Source organism: Melanotaenia boesemani, chromosome 18 (assembly GCF_017639745.1).
Source record: "Melanotaenia boesemani isolate fMelBoe1 chromosome 18, fMelBoe1.pri, whole genome shotgun sequence".
NCBI classification, from domain to species: Eukaryota; Metazoa; Chordata; class Actinopteri; order Atheriniformes; family Melanotaeniidae; genus Melanotaenia; species Melanotaenia boesemani.
The window spans coordinates 23,226,201-23,244,562 of record NC_055699.1 but is presented as its reverse complement, the minus strand read 5'-3'; the positions used below and the strand labels follow the sequence as shown (position 1 = coordinate 23,244,562).

Genomic DNA, 18,362 nt, shown 5'->3' with positions numbered 1-18,362 from the left:
AAGAAATACAGGATTTCAGACATGAAAAAAACAAGAAACTGAATGTTATTACAGAAGAAATAAATAAAACGAACCAAAGAATCGCGGAAGCTAAAGGACGCATTTCTAAAGCAGAAGCTAAGCTAGAGACAACGGGGTTAATTATAAAAGACATGTTGAAAAACCCAAATGATACATAAAGAAAAGCTAAATGACCAACAAGCAAGAGCAAGACGCCAGAATCTAAGGATATATAATGTGCCTGAAGGGGAAGAACGCAACTCAATAGAGATATTTTTGGAAAAGTTACTTAGGGAAACACTTGAAATTTCAGAATGTGTTGGTCTTCAGATTGAAAGGGCCCACAGAGCACTAGCACCTAAGCCAGCTGCTACAAACAAACCGAGATCGATTGAGGTTAAATTCTTGCAGAGTTCATTCTGAGAAGAGCTTGAGAAAAGAAGGAGATCTATATTAATAAACAAAGGATTTACTTCAACCATGATTATCCACCTGCCATCCTAAACAACCGGGAAGAATACAGTGAACCAAAACGGGTGCTGCGTGAAAATAAAATTAGATTCCAAACCCCATATCGAGCAAGGCTCTGCGTTTTCTACGAAGATGGGACAAGATTTTTGTTAGAGTGCGATGTATGTCACAATAGACAATCTCTGCACGTACGTGCGTAAGTTCTGTGTGCCATGTGGGAAATAAAAAGAGTGGGACATCTTCCCTCCGGGTATGTATGTTAAGGATCGCCGCAGCTCGGCGGAGTATGGAGGAAGAATGTCGCCACGCAGTTCAGAACAGTGAACGTCTCGTGAGTTTTTATGTGAAGTACTAGAACCCCATAAAAGTCTATGAACGATGTCTACCTCGGGAGAAGGATCCCAGACTCAAAGGGACTCAACCGCTGCGAGAGAGCCGACAGGTTATGGGCCCAGAGTAGCCCAGAGTACACACGTTTATGGACGCGGACCGCCGCCGCGGTTCGACGGAGATGAAGCCAGATATCACATCTGGGAAGCAAGGTTCCTAGCCTATCTGAAGACACAAGGCCTGAAAGATGTCGTACTGGGACGAGACCCAGGAGAGGCCGAAGCCGCGGAGGTTGGTAGGAAAAATGAACTTGCTTATGCTGAACTGTGCGGCTGCCTGGATGATAAAACACTCATGCTAATCCTCTATGAAGCACCAGATGACGGCAGAAAGAGTCTGGAAATATTACGGCGCCATTTTGAGTCTGAAGAAAAACCGCGGATTGTCGCCCTGTACACGGAGCTAACTAACATGCTAATGGCCGACGGTGAGGAACTGGCGGACTACCTAACCCGTTTTGAGAAAATAGTTGCGGCGTTGAGCAGAGCAAAAGAAAAAGTCAGCGACGCACTCCTGGTGGCGATGGTCTTGAAGGGCCTGACAGATGAATATAATGCATTTTCAGTGCACGTAACTCAGACAAGAGAGACGTTATCTTTCACAGAGTTCAAAACTAGGCTGAGAAGTTTTGAATGCACACTCCGCTACCGCAATAGACCCCGGACCGATGAGGTGATGATGGCAAAACACAAAGGCTCACGAACAAAGTTTAAAGACAAAGAAGGAAAATATTTCAACGGAGAGTGTTTCATCTGCCAGAAAACCGGACATAGAGCGAGAGATTGTTGGAACAAGGAAAAGAAAATCCAGCGAAACCACACTAGAGTGTCGAACTCTCCGCTCGGGGGAAGCAAGATAGCGGCCATTTTGGAGCCCCCGCATGGCTGTCCACCCGTGGGAAAGAAACAAGCCCCACCGGAGGAGGAGCAGCATGCATTTGTTCTCAAGGTGAATGAATACGGTCCACACCTTATAGGACAGAAGGGTCTTCTTGTCGACAGTGGAGCATCAGCTCACATCGTGACCGACGAAAGGGATTTCATAACATTTGACGAGACCTTCCACCCAAGAAACCACATAATGGAGTTGGCAGACGGCACTCGGAAAGCGGGGAGCGCGCTGAGGAGAGGAGATGCCCAGGTCAGAGTGGTCAACAGCAGAGGAAAGGTGGTGAACATCACACTCTCCGGTGCTCTACTGATTCCCGACTACCCACAGAACATTTTATCTGTGGAAGCAGCAGTGGCAAAAGGAGCAAAGTTCAACTTTGAGAAGGACAACAACAAGATGGTCTTACCTGATGGTACACCATGTGACATGAAGGTAAAAGGTAGACTGTATTATCTGGACACTGTGGTAAAACATGATGAAGCTGGTAATGATGCATGTAATGCATGTTTTGACCTAAAGGCGTGGCATGAAATAATGGGCCATTGTAATTATGGTGATGTGCTTAAACTTGAGTCTGTTGTGAATGGCATGAAAATCAAAGAGAAAGCTAACAAACCAAGCCAGTGTGAGATTTGTCTGCAGGGCAAATTTACTCAGACAAGAAGCCGAGAAGAGGATGCAAGAGCTAAAGCACCATTAGAGCTGGTGCACACAGACCTGGGAGGCCCTATAGCCCCAGAGTCATTTGAGGGGTACAAATATGCCATTACTTTCACTGACGACTTTTCAGGTGCAACCTATGTGTATTTTCTAAGGAACAAAAACAGAGCAGTCCAAGCTACGAAGCAGTTCCTAGCAGACACAGCGCCTTATGGCAAAGTGAAACGTCTCAGGTCAGACAATGGAACAGAATTTATTTCTGAAGAATACCAGTCACTACTGAGAGATAATACCATTAAACATGAGAGATCTGCGCCTTACTCCCCCCATCAAAATGGGACAGCGGAGAGAAACTGGCGAACACTGTTTGAAATGGTCAGATGTATGCTTATTGAGTCAGGTTTACCAAAAGCATTATGGCCTTATGCAGCTAGGATGGCAGCAGTGATAAGGAACAGGTGTTACTGTAAGAGAACAGGAGAAACTCCCTATTTCTTATTCACTGGTAAGAAACCAGACCTGTCAAAGATGAAAAAGTTCGGCTCAGAATGCATAGTGTACGAGCAAAACAAAAAGAAGCTAGATCCAAAAGGCAAAAAGGGAATTTTTGTTGGTTTTGACCGGTACTCACCTGCAGAGTTGGTATTTTTCCCCGAGACCAACAAGATCCAAAAACACAGACTGGTACACATCATCACAAAGGAAACGACAGAGAGTCACACACAGACTGACACAGACCAGACGGAGAACTATTTTACAGAGTGGGAAACGAGACCAACTGGAGAAGAGAACTCACAAACAGAACAGGTAATGACGGATAAAGAGCAAGAGAAAGACCAGGGTTCTGACACTCAGTCCACACGAATGTCAGGCAGACATAGAAAGAAACCTAAATACTTAGAAGACTATGAGTGTGTAGCACAGAGCAGTGAGCTAACCATAGATTACTGTTACCGTGCTACAGTTGGACTACCACAGACCTATGAAGAGGCTATAGCACCTGTTAAAGCAGATAAGTGGAGGAAAGCCATGGCAGATGAGATGGCTTCATTTGAGGAAAACAACACTTTCTCTCTAGTACCGTTACCAGAGGGTAGACAAACAGTGGGGGGAAGGTGGGTTTTCACTCAAAAAGAAGATGAAAAAGGAAACGAGACTTGCAAAGCCAGATACGTAGCGAAGGGATACACTCAGATTGAAGGACTGGATTACTCTGAGACTTTTTCCCCAACAGCTAATCTGACATCATTACGTGTACTAATGCAACTAGCAGCTCAGTACGACCTTAAGTTACATCAGATGGACGTTAAGGCTGCATACTTACACGCGCCTATTGACTACGAAATTTACATGGAACAGCCACAGGGTTTTCAGGTAAATTCTGAAAGAGGTGAGAAGCTGGTATGCAAATTGAACAAATCGATTTATGGTCTTAAGCAATCCGGAAGAAACTGGAATATGATGCTCCATAACTCTCTACTTGAGAATGGGTTTACACAGAGTCAGACAGACAACTGTATTTATACCAAACTGTCAGATGAAGAGAGAGTAATCTTGCTGGTATGGGTTGATGATATAGTTGTGGCTGCAAGCAGTGAGAAATGTTTGAAAGAAGTCAAGGAAAAACTGAAAAATCAGTTCAAAATGAAAGACCTCGGATACCTGTCCCATTTTATTGGGATTGATTTCAGTCAAACAGCTGGTACTGTTAAGATGAACCAGTCCAGATACATTGAAAAGATTTTGGAAAAATTCGACATGTCACTGTGCAAATGCAGAGCCACACCCAGTGAGGTGAAATGTGATCTCACTCCAGATGGAGATCCAACAGATCAGAGGAGATACAGGGAAATGTTGGGCAGCCTCATCTACATCATGACCTGTACTAGACCAGACATCAGCTGGATTGTGAGCAAACTATCACAATATTTGTCTGATCCCAGAGAAAAACATATGACAGCTGTGAAACATGTGTATAGATACTTGAAGGGAACCAAAGACCTCGTGATATGTTACAAGAAAAACGATACAAAACTAGAACTGATGGGCTATTCTGATGCAGATTGGGCTAACGACCCAGAGGACAGAAAGAGCACCACCGGTTATTGTTTCAGTCTACAGAAGGATGGTGCCATCATTTCATGGAAAACAAAGAAACAACAAACTGTGGCACTGTCAACATGCGAGGCAGAGTATATGGCGTTGTCAGCCACGGTTCAGGAAGCTCTTTACCTCAAGCAACTACTGAAAGACATGGACTACTGTTTCCAGGACACGACAAAGATTTTTGAGGATAATCAAGGGACTATACGCCTGGCAAAGAACCCTGTGAATCGTCAGAGGAGCAAACATGTGGACATTAAGTACCACTTTATTAGATCAAATGTGTTGCAGGGTGAAATTGTTTTGGTGTACTGTCCAACAGAAAACATGGTAGCTGACGTGTTCACAAAGTCTGCTACAAGAGTTAAAAATGAGAAGTTCTGCCCATATATGTTTGGCATGTGATGGTTAAATGAGATCAGTGACACCATCGAGTGGGGGTGTTAGAGTGCGATGTATGTCACAATAGACAATCTCTGCACGTACGTGCGTAAGTTCTGTGTGCCATGTGGGAAATAAAAAGAGTGGGACATCTTCCCTCCGGGTATGTATGTTAAGGATCGCCGCAGCTCGGCGGAGTATGGAGGAAGAATGTCGCCACGCAGTTCAGAACAGTGAACGTCTCGTGAGTTTTTATGTGAAGTACTAGAACCCCATAAAAGTCTATGAACGATGTCTACCTCGGGAGAAGGATCCCAGACTCAAAGGGACTCAACCGCTGCGAGAGAGCCGACAATTTTACCAAACTGAAAATGAAGCAACGAAAGACATGAGGGCTCGAGGCTTTACAGTGAAGATGGTGCATCCCCAAAGACACTTGATGGAAGTTTTGGATGAGGAGCTCTGGTGTACTGCAGGACGAGTGACATCCGAACCGGACAGAGAACTAATAAGACAAGCAACCATCAGATCCAAACTCCAATCTCCACAGTAGACACGGAAGAAAACGGTGAAACCACTCCTTTTCTTTTGTCTTCTTTTTATCCTTATCCATAAATTTAAGATTTAAAATACTTATTTCTTTGGAGGACAAGGACTTACATTTCATGGCCACATATGCATGTTTTAAGTTGTCTCGGGGGGCCCTGTTTTCATGAAAGTCTAAAGAGGCTTTCGCTCCGAATGATGACCTCAATTTTGGTGAGGTGAAGGACATCCAACTTACTTTTGTCTTGGAAGTTTCTTTTTTTATGCATTTACATTCAATTAGAGAGTTTTGCAGCATCGACGCTAAGCTTTTCATTTTGAGAAAACCATGAATATGGGAAAAATAAAGGTAATTTCATTTAATGTTGATGGCATTCTAAACCAAATAAAAAGGTCCTAAAATATTAACAAAGTTGAAAAGGGAGAAGGCAGATATCGTATTATCTTCAAGAAACACACTTAAATAACTTTGAACATCAAAAACTGAATAAAATAGGATTTAATAAAGTATTTTACTCGTACAGGGGCAAACATAAGAAAGGGGTTGCTATGCTGATCTCAAATAAAATAAACCTAGAAGTGATTCAAGAACATAAAGACAAGGACAGAAGATTTATTCTGATCAAAGGGTTAATTGGAGGGCAGGTTTTTAGCCTATTTAATGTATATGCTCCACCAGCTTGTGACATCTCCTTTTATAAAACTATTGTAGACTTGATTGAAGGAACCCTAATCTGTAGTGGAGATTTTAACATTCACCTGTAGCCTAAAGTGGACATCTAATAAATCAAGTGATGTTAAAGTTTGGCTCACTTTTGAAGGATATAGGGGATAATAGACATATGGCCTCTTTCCAATTAGGAAGGAAATGTTCCCAACTGCCAGACAATATACTCATTATTCTAACCCACACTCTGTCTATACTATGATAGACTATTTTTTATTTTTAATAAAGACAGATTTAAGAGTCATGAGACGGACATAGGAACAATAGATTTAAGTGATCATGCACCAACTTATATGACAGTGGACCAGGGAGAGGAAAAGAGAAATACAATATGGCGCCTCAATTCTAGTATGCTTAATGATCACACCTTTAAAAAGAAAATGGCAGAGGACATTCAAAGATATTTAGATGAAAATGATGATGGGGAAGTCACCCCACCTATTTTATGGGACACAGCCAAAGCTGTAATGAGGGGGAACTGCTAAAAAGAGACAGAAAGATAAGAAACTAAAAGATTTGCAAGATACACTAAAACTATTGGAGAATCAACATGCCCAAAGTAAAAAGTCTCAAATATTACCAGACATTAAGAGATTAAGAAATTAATTTAATGATTTGACCACACAAGAAATAGATAAAAATATGCTCTATACAAGACAACGTTATTATGAAAGTGGGTCTAAATTCACCAGATTACTTGCATGGAAAATAAGAAAACAACAGGCGGACAGAGCAATTTTTAAAATACGAGACCCCCAGAAAAACACAACAGAAGCCAAACAGAATGAAATACAATCCGCCTTCCAATCCTTTTTTAAAAGACTATACTCTAAAACCCCAGGGGATAAAGAACTAGAGATAAACTCTTTCTTAGAAACACTTAATCTCCCCATTATGTCAGATGAACAAAATGATAAACTAATATCCAAAATTACTCCAGTAGAAATACAAAATGCAATAAAAAAAAAACCAAAGACAAATAAATCCCCTGGTAGTGATGGGTTCACCTTGAAATGGTAAAAGGCCTTAAAGAAGAACCTTACCCCATTACTCTTTCTAACCTTTAACTGGGCACTTAAAAAAACACAGATCCCACCTAATTGGAAAGAGGCCATTATAAGCCTAATACCTAAGGAAGAAAAAGATAGACTGGAATGTGGATCATATAGACCAATCTCCATTCTGAATGTAGACTATCGTATTTATACATCGATACTGTCTAAAAGAATGGAGGATATTCTACCTGCGTTAATACATACAAAACAGGTTTTATTTATAAACGGCAGACAATGGGGTTAATTACAAAACAAAACTTGACATTTATCAAAAGAATGAGGAGGATGGGGCCTGCCAAATCTTTGATACTACTTTATATCATCACAAATAAGAGTATTACTTTATTGGTGTGACCCAAAATACAAAGCACAATGGAAAGATATAGAAAGCTCAAAGGTTATAGATATCCCTGTACAAGCTATTTTGGCTGACAAGAAAAGTTTACAATCAATTAAAAGTTGTTAGATATTTTGGTCTACTCGTAGAGTGCATCAAAAGGTTACAAGCACTGAATCATTACAAAAAGAAGTAAAAGTGACACGAGGTGTGAGGGCTTGTGTCTGTACAAGAGGTCATGTTGTATTCTTGTAACAAGGGGAATTTCTAAGATTTCTAATTTAATAATAATAATTTCTAATTACAGATGAGGAGAAAAGAAAAATTTATTTACTCTGACCTCAATACCTGTCTAAACAATATAATATGGTGGGGTAGATATATTGATGATATCATCCTACTTTGGTCTGGTTCAGAAGCCGAATTACTTCAATTCCATTCATATCTGAACAATACTAATAAGAATCTAAAGCTCAGCTTAGATTTCTCCTCATCTGTAATTAACTTCCTAGATCTTAAAATCTCTAAAGATATCAGCGGAGATTTACACACTTCTATTTTTAGGAAACCGAGAGATCGCAATACTATTCTTAGAGCAGACAGCTTCCATCCTCCTTGGCTAATTGATAACATTCCGTTTGGTCAATTTCAGGGGCTGAAACGTATTTGCGATACAGAAGAAGAGTTTGAAAGCAATGCACAAGACATGTGCCAAAGATTTAAAAATAGAGGTTATAAACAACAAACTATACTCAAAGCTTTCAATAAAGCTAAAAGTCTCCCTAGAGAACAGCTGCTGGTCCCTAAACAAAAAGATCAATTGAACTCTAATCAAGTATACTTTGTAACCCAATACAGCAATGAAGCTAATCAAATTAAACAAATTGTTAAAAGAAATTGGGATATATTGAAAAGTGACAGTGTCCTTAGAGAAGCTCTTCCAGACTCCCCAACGATCAGTTTCAGAAAAGCCCTGACCTTAAATGATAAGCTGGTTAAAAGTCACCTTGCCCCTTTAAAACAAAAAACTTGGCTGTCTACCATTAAAGGTAACCACAAGTGTGGACATTGTAACCACTGTAGCAACATGAATGACTACTTTACACACGTATCATCTGGTCGTAAGTTTGACATTAAATCATTTATCAATTGCAATACTTCATATGTAGCATACAGACTAGAATGTCCATGTGATTGCTTCTACATCGGAAGAACAAAGCGCAAATTAAAAGCAAGGTTGGCTGAACATAAACATGCAATTAGAACCGGTAACCTACAATATCTTATGGCTGTTCACTATCTTGATGCTAACCATGGTAATTGTAATTCATTGAAGGTATCTGGAATACAGCATATAGAAAACCCAATTAGAGGTGGAGACAGACTTAAAAAACTCTTACAAAGAGAGGCATTTTGGATTTACACACTAAAAGCGGCACAGTACCCAGGTTTGAATGGGGAACTGGATTTTTCTCCTTTTTTGTAATGGTCCTGTAATATAACTGATTAATCTGTGGTTCCTTGAAGAAGAAATGAACAATATCTATTCATTTTTTAGTAGATATATGATGTTTATATACATATCTGTTGAATCTTGTTATATTATGCTATGTTAACCTGTTTTTTGTTTAAAGAATCTGACTGTGATTGTCATTGGCAGGTCACAGTACCATGTGACCATCTACCTGCCCACACAGAGCAGCTGCTGGTGATAGCCTATATATTCAAGAATTAAGCTGCCAGACAAACATTTTGCCACTCGCACTGATGAAGGCCCCTTAGGCTGAAACGCATTGGCGTGGATGTTTTTTAATAGAATAGCCATGAGTTAATAAATGCTTTTTATCTTCTATCTCCTTGAGTGCCTCAGTAATCTTTTCATTAGTTCAACTTGATCCCATAACTGAAGAGCACCAGAGGAATACCACCATTTTTTACACCCAAGCAGCACTCCAGGCACTTCTCTTTTTTGTATTTTAATGATGTTTTATGTTTTTTAAAGGTCAAGATCAAAACTGAATTTATCAACTTAGATAGTTGAAGATTGAAATGTGTTATTTTTCTTCAGATAAATTCTTCTTTTTATTTTACTTAAATCCACTTAACAGGAATAACTGTTTCAGTGTGAACTGACCTTGTGTAACAGAGATAATTTTAATGAAATGAAAACAACAGAGAAGGATTTCTGTTAAATTATTAGTGTGATGAGGTTTTTGGGTGTAATATTTCATTATTAATGCATGTGAGTGAAGATAACTGCTGCTGGGATGAAAAGTGTTTTCTAATCAAGTCAAAGATGCTTCATTTCTATCAGTGATGTTGGAGAGTTGCTTCATATCAGCTGATTAATTATTACTTGATCATTATTTCATCCATAGATATTCACTAATGCTCAACGTTTAGAAGCATCAGTCAGTGATTATATATTTGTTTCTGTCTGACAGAATCAAAGTCTTTTGCTTTTATTTAATAAATCATCATTTCATGAACTAAATCAATGAAGAAGAAAACAGACTTTACGTTGAAGACCAGAACAACTTTTACATGGTATTAATCTCAATAAACAAATAAAACATGGTGTCTGACCTCAGAGTCTCCAGTCTGCAGTGTGGACTCTCCAGAAATCCACAAAGATCTTTAACAGCAGACGTCATGTTGTTGTTGTCGCTCAGGTCCAGTTCTATCAGATGGGATGGGTTTGACTTCAGAGCTGAGGTCAGTGAAGCACAGTCTGACAAACTGCAGTTCTCCAGTCTGAATAAAGAATAAAAGCTGTGAGCTGAAGCCAACAGGATGCAGGTTAAAACAGTCAAACAGAAGCAGAGAAGAAGAGTTCTCATTAATATTAATGACAACATGCTGCAGCTTCAATAAAGACGTAGTGAATTCAGTCAGTCATCTGACAGAGGTGTTGAATCCTGAGTGACAGAATAACAGAGGAGGATGAAGGGACTCCCCCTATAATGCTGCCTTCAGGAAACCTGGGAACTACAATGATTTCTTTGACAGTTCCTTTCTTTCTTGGTCTAAGAGAAGACTCTAGCAATAGAGTTCCGAATAACCTGCAGGTGTCTAGTTGATTTTTTATGTAGACCTGTAAAAAAAACTGTTATAATAATCAAGCTGACTAAAGATAAAACATGGACTAGTTTTCATAGATGATCATAAATTATGATAATGTAAACAAGAAAATAAAATAGACTAAAACTAAATCAAATAAATGTTAAGCTATAAGCTAACCTAAAAAGGTGGGTCTTGAGCCTCTTTTTAAAATCATCAACAGTTTGAAGCCCTGAGGTGCTCTGACAGGCTGGTCTACAGTCAAGAACCATAATGATGGATCGAGCCCTCCTAAGCACCACCTTAAAAGCACTAAGCTGTGATGAATCTGACATCACAGCAGATTAATTTCTAAATGAGGATGGTGGATACTTTCAGTATCAGCTGTCCTAGTGAAATAAATAACCTTTCATTCTGAGCATTTCTTTATTTATCTGATTTGTTGAGACTCAGAGAAACACAAGAATTTAACTTTTTTTTAAATTTTGTTCAAACAAAACTGGATAAGAGCATGTTTAATGAAATCTTTTACTTTAAATCTAACTAAACTAAAATACTTTCCTCAGTACCTCAAGATTAAAATGCTCTAAATGAGTTTCTCATTAATTTCATCATTTCCTTTCTCATCTTGCTGATTAAAGCCTCAGTTCCTCTCAGGCTTCTTCTCAGGCCTCCTCTCAGCAACGCTGAAGAGAGGAAGAGGAGAAGAGATGTCAGGTGGAGCTCGAGCAAAAGAGGAAGCTCCAACAGCAGATTGAAAAGGAGAATGAGGCCTCCAGGAAAAAGCTCTCCCAAGCACAAGAGAGGTTTCAGGAGGAGTAAAGCCTCCAAAAACACGTTCTTTACCAGCAGCAAACTCAGGTTCTACACCAGATGGTGGAAGATGATGCCGCTCACTTTGAGAGGGATGAGGTATGGCTAACTCAGATTCTCTGGGTAGGGCTGCAACTAATGACTATTCTGATAGTTGATTAGTCACTGACTATTAAAACAACTAGTTGACCAATCGGATTATGTATCTCATAATTTTTAAATGGCCCTTATTTCACTTTCAGCTTTGAAATCTTGCATCAGATCGTTATGTAAGTCCAACATGCCTCCTCTTTAAATGTTCAAGCATTGCAGACGTACTTCCGTGGTACACAAGGTCCGCTTTACAAATCTCACATTTATTTATTTTCTAAGTTTAACGTGAAGTTATCCCAGACTTTTGACGTCCTCTGCCGCCGTTTTGTTCCCTGGTCGGTCGCCATATTTTTCCCCTGGCGGACTCTCAGCAGAGGTAGGAAAAGACGATGATGTCTCACTCTATAGTTTTTTTTTTTTGTTTGTTTGTTTTTTGTTTTTGCCGACAATAGTAGACAGGAAAATTCGTTGTTGACTATTTTTATTGTTGACTATTGTTGACAACGTCGACTAATCGCTGCAACCCTATTTCTGGGTTTGCTTAAACACGAAAACCTCATTAAAAACTATTATGATTAATTTCTTCTTATGAACGTATAGTGAGAGCAGCATGCTTGCAGTAGTTAGTGGGTTGTTGTTTTTAACTACGATGTGAGGCCACAAATACTCTGGGTTCCTGGCTAAATACTGGGAAAAATGCAATAAAACACCATTAATAAGTCTGTTAGGATACCAGGAAGGATAAAAACACTGACATCTGCTTTTTAAGTCATCTCTGGAACTCCCTCCCCCCAGACCTCCGTAACTCTGATTCAATACAACTGTTCAAATCCAAACTCAAAACACATCTGTTTAAACTGGCATACTCACTGTAATATTTCACACTGCTTTCATTATTTTTTATGTATCCGTTAATTTATGAATGTATTTATTGATTTGTTTTACTCTTGTGTTTTATCCTGTAAGGTGACCTTGAGTGTCTAGAAAGGCGCCAACAAATAAAATGTATTATTATTATTATTAATATATGAAATGGTCACCACCACTTAAATTCATGAAATTAGTTATTCTTAATTAAATAAAACATTGGAGTTGAAGAGAGGATAACATAAATAAATAATAATAATATATTAAAAGTTTCTTCATGTTAAAATATTTATAGTGACCATTTACAACCTTTGAACAATGTCTTTCTGCAGCTTTTTAATTACTATTAATGATTTGGTTAAATTGGTGTTCACACTGAGCAAATATGACATGGATCAGCAAATGGTGAAAATATTTAGAAGGTCAGCATCATCTGCTGTATACAAGAACTAACAAAGCTCACAGTCCAATACAGACCACTTACTGGATGGTCCATGCATGACTGTATACTGTAGTTTACACAATTAACGTATTCCAGTCACTGAAAATTGGTACCACTCATGTATGTGATGATTTTTAAAAGCCAGAAGGTCCAAATTGAAGTGGAAATAAAACATGCAATTTTTGTCACTGAAATTACATAAATATACGTGAAAAAAACAACCAACCAAAAACCTTTTTTTAAAAAAATAGTTAGACCACAGCTGCCAAGGCAAGGCCAGACAAATTCTTTTGTGTAGCACATGTGCAGGACAATTCAAAGTGCTTTAAGTAAAACATTAAAAGCATTACAGCAGAGTGCAAATAACAAGTGCATAAAAAAAACTAATGAAATTTAATATATAAAAACATTAAAAGGTTTGTTTTTATTTATTTTATCTTTGTTATTTTTTAATGCGCTTGTTATTGCTACCTGCTGTAATGCTTTTATTGTGATTTGTTGTGTTTTTTAAATTTCAAGATGAAGTGATATTCTTTCTGGTTTGTGATGTGATTTTAACATTAACTACTTGAAGCAGATGATGTGGCAAAAATAGTTTGAAGGTAAAAAGAGCTACAGACGCCAACTTCACGAAAGATAATAGGTTTATTACAAAAAGTGACATCTTAAACAGATCTGCAGCATCTGTAAGGGCTCTGGGCCAATTGTAGAGAATCCACCTGGTTTACAAACAACATTCCTAAGCTGACCTCTTGAAAAAGCTATGTATAGAGCCAAGAATTATTTATTATGAATTAGCTAGAATAGATTTGTTGTAAATTGGCACTATACAAATAAAGCTAAACTTAATAGGAATATTTTTTTCCTTATGAATAATATCCTGTGAGATAAAAGCTAAATTAATATTATTATTATTATTATTATTATATTACTAATAATAATAATAATAATAATGACATGTTTTACCTTTGTTGTGTACAGCTATTTGGTCAACAGTGTTGTTTTTAAAGTGCTCTACAAATAAAGTGAATTGCATTGGAGAAAGCAGCTTTCAGCAAAGTATGTTATTAGAAGAAATGTAAAAGAGGAAACTGACTCTGCTGACTTGATCTCAGGCAGCTCATTCCAGAGTTTAGAGGCTTTGACCACAAAAGCGCAGTTTCATATGGATGTGAAAGGTCTGATAAATAGGAGGGTGAATGACCATGGAGGGCTTTGAAAGTCAACAGTAAAATCCTAAAATCAATTCTAAAATATACTAAAACATAAGTTTGTCTGACTGTCAGCTGATCTTATTTTACAATAGAAAATAGTTCATATGAAAAAGTGGAATTTAAAGAAAGATCTGAATCTGAAAACAAAAAAAGATTTTAGATTTAAACTGAAAAGGTTTCTGCTGTATTTCTTTTCATTTTTAATACATTTTTGTTGTTTTCAAAGTTCAAAATCAAAACTTGATTCATCAACCTCTATTCCCAAAGACTGAAATATTTTTCAGACAAACAAACATTGTGGTTGTGATTCAGCTCCATATTTCTTATCTGCTGTTTCTCAACCTACATTCACACACAAGCTCTTCACACCAACTCTGTGCTGTGAATAAATAAAGCAGAAGAAACAAACACAGCAGGTAAACAGAACAGCATTTATCTCCAGTGATGGAGCATCCCTGCCTCTCTCCTTCATGGCTGTTCAGTAATCATCCTTTGTGTCTGTGTTTGGATCACCTGCACAGGGTCGTAGCAGTTCACCTTCTCAGCTTCTCTTTGGATGCAGAGCTATGAAACACTGACTCTGCTCCACATTTTCACACATTTCTCACCTGATGGAAAGCTGCTCACACACTCTCACAACTTCCTTCCATCCACTGTTACCTAGCAACAAGTTAGGTCATAGCTTAACTTTATTTCATTTTATCAATCATGTTATTTTTCTTCTGATAAATTCTTCTTTCTGTTTTACATAAATCCACTTAACAGGAACATTTGTTTCAGTGTGAACTGACCTTGTGTAACAGAGATCATTTTAATGAAATGAAAATCAACTGAGAATGATTTCTGTTAAATTATTAGTGTGATGGGGTTTTTGGGTGTAATATGTCATTATTAATGCATGTGAGTGAAGATAACTGCTGCTGGGATGAAAAGTGTTTTCTAATCAAGTCAAAGATGCTTCATTTCTATCAGTGATGGTGGAGAGTTGCTTCATATCAGCTGATTAATTATTGCTTGATCATTATTTCATCCAGAGATATTCACTAATGCTCAACGTCCAGAAGCATCAGTCAGTGATTATATATTTGTTTCTGTCTGACAGAAGCAAAGTCTTTTGCTTTTATTTAATAAATTATCATTTCATGAACTAAACCACTGAAGAAGAAAACAGACTTTACGTTCAAGACCAGAACAACTTTTACTTTTTTAATCTCATTAAACAAATAAAACATGGTGTCTGACCTCAGAGTCTTCAGTCTGCAGTGTGGACTCTCCAGAAATCCACAAAGATCTTTTACAGCAGACGTCATGTTGTTGTTGTCGCTCAGGTCCAGTTCTATCAGATGGGATGGGTTTGACTTCAGAGCTGAGATCAGTGGAGCACAGCTGATCTCTGACAAACTGCAGTTCTTCAATCTGAATAAAGAATAAAAGCTGTGAGCTGAAGCCAACAGGATGCAGGTTAAAACAGTCAAACAGAAGCAGAGAAGAAGAGTTCTCATTAATATTAATGACAACATGCTGCAGCTTCAATAAAGACGTAGTGACTTCAATCAGAGTGAGTTCTCTCACCGACAGACATGACTCTGATTCTACCGGCTGAACTGGATGAAAAAAGACTCCAGAGTCTGATAATGGTGACAGGACACACATACTGAAACACATGTTTCCAACACTGCAGATGTGAGCGACAGCAGATTGTCAGCTTGGTGTAAACGGCCTGTTAATGAAACCAAACACTGGACTAATTAGCACATCAGTCCAGATGTTGGTGATCAAAGCTGTTTCTGGATGGAGATGAACTGGGTCACAATGTTTCTTTACATAAAAACTCAAACTAAAAGTCAAGTTTGGATCTTTAAAAAACTGAGTTTAAAATAAAAACAAATGCAACAAAACTTTATTTCAGTTAATTTCAGTTTGAGAAAAAAAATTTAAATAAGCCAGATGAGCCAGCCTGAGGAGTTTGCATGTCCTGATGATTCTAGGAGCTATGTTTTGGATCTTTAAAAATATTTATTGAATGCAGCAAAACTTATTTTCAGCAAATTTCAGTTTGAAATTAGCTGAAGTTTAAACTTTTATCTCTGATCTAAGCTGTAGGACGTCATCTGACAGAGGTGTTGAATGCTGAGTGACAGAATAACAGAGGAGGATGAAGGGACTCCCCCTATAATGCTGCCTTCAGGAAACCTGGGAATTACAATGATTTCTTTCATTCTTCCTTTATTCAAATGACTGGGAGTGAAAATAACCAACAGCAGTGATAAAGTTGTGTTATTTCACATGTTTCAGTCAGCACTTGCTACAAATCACAGCATCATAGAAATAAACAAGAATCTGACAATGAAGGAATGAAAGCTGCTTCTAGAAATACTGGGCCAGGTAACCACTAACCTAACACAGGTGTGGGACAAGCAGAAAAGGAGACCTGAGAATCATTTTATCTCATTTCAGCCTCCTTGTCTCCTCTCGCCTCTGTTCTGCCTTTATTGATATAGGAGAAAGGAGGCTCCAGCAGGAGCTATAAGTGAGGATACACCAGTGTATCAACACAAAACCAGGACTTTACTGAAGCAGTGAAATAAAGGAAATGAAGACTCACCAAACAGAAGATCTCAAAAGAAAACATGAAAAAAGAGGCCTGTACTACGAAGCTTGATTTTTTTTCTGTTATCAAGGTACCTTTTGGGTTAACCCTGGATTTTCAGTATTCATTTCTTTAATTACTTGTTTATTTGATGAGGGCAATGCCCATTAATGAACACTTTGTACATTTTATGAGATTGTGTAAATATCCCGGATTTAGCTAGAAGCTACATTCCATCCGTAGTCCAAAAACATTTAAAAACAACATGACAAACAATAACAAATAGCATATACAATACATACACAACAACAGACTTACAATAGAGCATATACATTAAACCTTACCTATGTTGACACATTTGGTTGGTTTTGAGCCAACTCTCGTGCAACTTAAAAGATCGCTTTTCTCTAAAATTTCACAATGGTGACTTGATTTTGGCTTTTTTGCAAACACCTTGATGATTTTTTTAGACAATTGCTCTAAAGGTTTTAGTACAGTGGTGCCTGCATGTGACCATATTATAAAACAATATTCAATATGAGACAGAATCATGCAATAAAGGTATGATTATGCAGCATCATTTCAGATAAAAGTCCCATTTTTGTTTAAAGTTTTGAAGATTAAATTTACAGTGTTGACAACTTTTGAACATGCTTTTTGAAGATAAGACATGAGCCCAAAATGATTTCAAGGTATTTGAATTTGGATACTATTTCATGTATCTCTCCACCTATAGACACTTCTGCTTCAGGCTGTTCTGCTTTATGATCTTTTTGTAAATGTCATGCAAAACGTCTTATTTATATTAAGCATAAGGCAGTTGTCATTTAGCCAATCTTGCACTTTCTTTAAACCACTGGTCAGTTTGGATGAGATGAGATCAGTTGTAGAACCATGACTGTAAATGACTGCATCATCTACATACATTTTAATGTTAAGAGGCTGACATACATCAGGGAGGTCATTTATGTATAAATAAAATAATAATGGCCCAAGGACCCCTGTGGGTGACCTACAGGACAACTGAGAATTGAAGACTTAACCCTGTTACAGTCACACATTGTTTTCTATTTGAATGGTAGGACTGAAACCATCGAACAGCACCATCAGAAAAATTAAAGTTTGTCAGTCTATTGAGTAGGACTTGGTGGTTGACAGTGTCAAATGCCTTCCTGAAGTCAAGAAACATTGCTCCTACATAGGGATGCATATCCAACAAACGCTTAAACTTTTCTGTAAACATACAGTTAGTTGATTCAGTTGAGTTGTGTCCATGAAATCCAAACTGCATTTAATGTAATAGTGTGAACCCTTTATCAAGGTGTTTGGTCAATTGATTTCCAACCCATTTTTTAACTACTTTGGAAATAAGTGGGAGGATGCCAATTGGCCTATAATTGGCCTCCTGAGTTTTAATGCCAGATTTTAAAATGGGAGTCACTAAAGCAACTTTCCAAGCTGATGGGACTGTTTAATGATAAATTGATAAATTAACCAAATGGGTGATGGGCTGTATTTAACTAAATTTGTATCAATATTATATACATCTTTGGCATTGGAGCATTTAAGGCCATTAATAATTTTAAATACTACTTCTTCTGTTATTTTTTCCAACTTAAAAATGGGTTGGTCATGGTTAAGCAAACAAAGTGTGACAGAGAAGGGAGTAAACAGTTTTGTTATAGTGAGCACACTGTTTAAAAAATAATTATTAAAATTATT

General features: G+C 37.8%; 2 protein-coding genes across 50 annotated transcripts in view; one reads left to right on the top strand and one right to left on the bottom strand.

Annotated features, from left to right (window-relative positions):
• The window catches only part of LOC121628724 (NACHT, LRR and PYD domains-containing protein 12-like), a 2,607,341-nt gene that overhangs the window by 848,250 nt on the left and 1,740,729 nt on the right, over positions 1–18,362 (top strand). The gene's annotated exons all lie outside the window — the stretch shown is intronic.
• Positions 1–18,362, bottom strand: part of LOC121628726 (NACHT, LRR and PYD domains-containing protein 14-like) — an 829,387-nt gene that overhangs the window by 436,951 nt on the left and 374,074 nt on the right. For 33 of the 49 annotated variants that reach the window (XR_006008227.1, XR_006008225.1, XR_006008224.1 and 30 more), the window contains 2 exons: positions 15,293–15,466; positions 10,148–10,315 (listed from right to left, as the gene is read on the bottom strand). The exons of 5 other annotated variants lie outside the window; for them this stretch is intronic. Coding sequence is in view for 36 of the 44 variants with exons in the window: in XM_041967993.1 (XP_041823927.1) it covers positions 10,148–10,315; positions 15,293–15,466 (342 nt within the window). In the remaining 8 variants the exon portion in view is untranslated. The remainder of the gene's footprint in view (positions 1–10,147; positions 10,316–15,292; positions 15,467–18,362) is intronic. 11 more of the 49 variants (XM_041967995.1, XM_041967994.1, XM_041968006.1 and 8 more) reach the window with 3 other exon arrangements.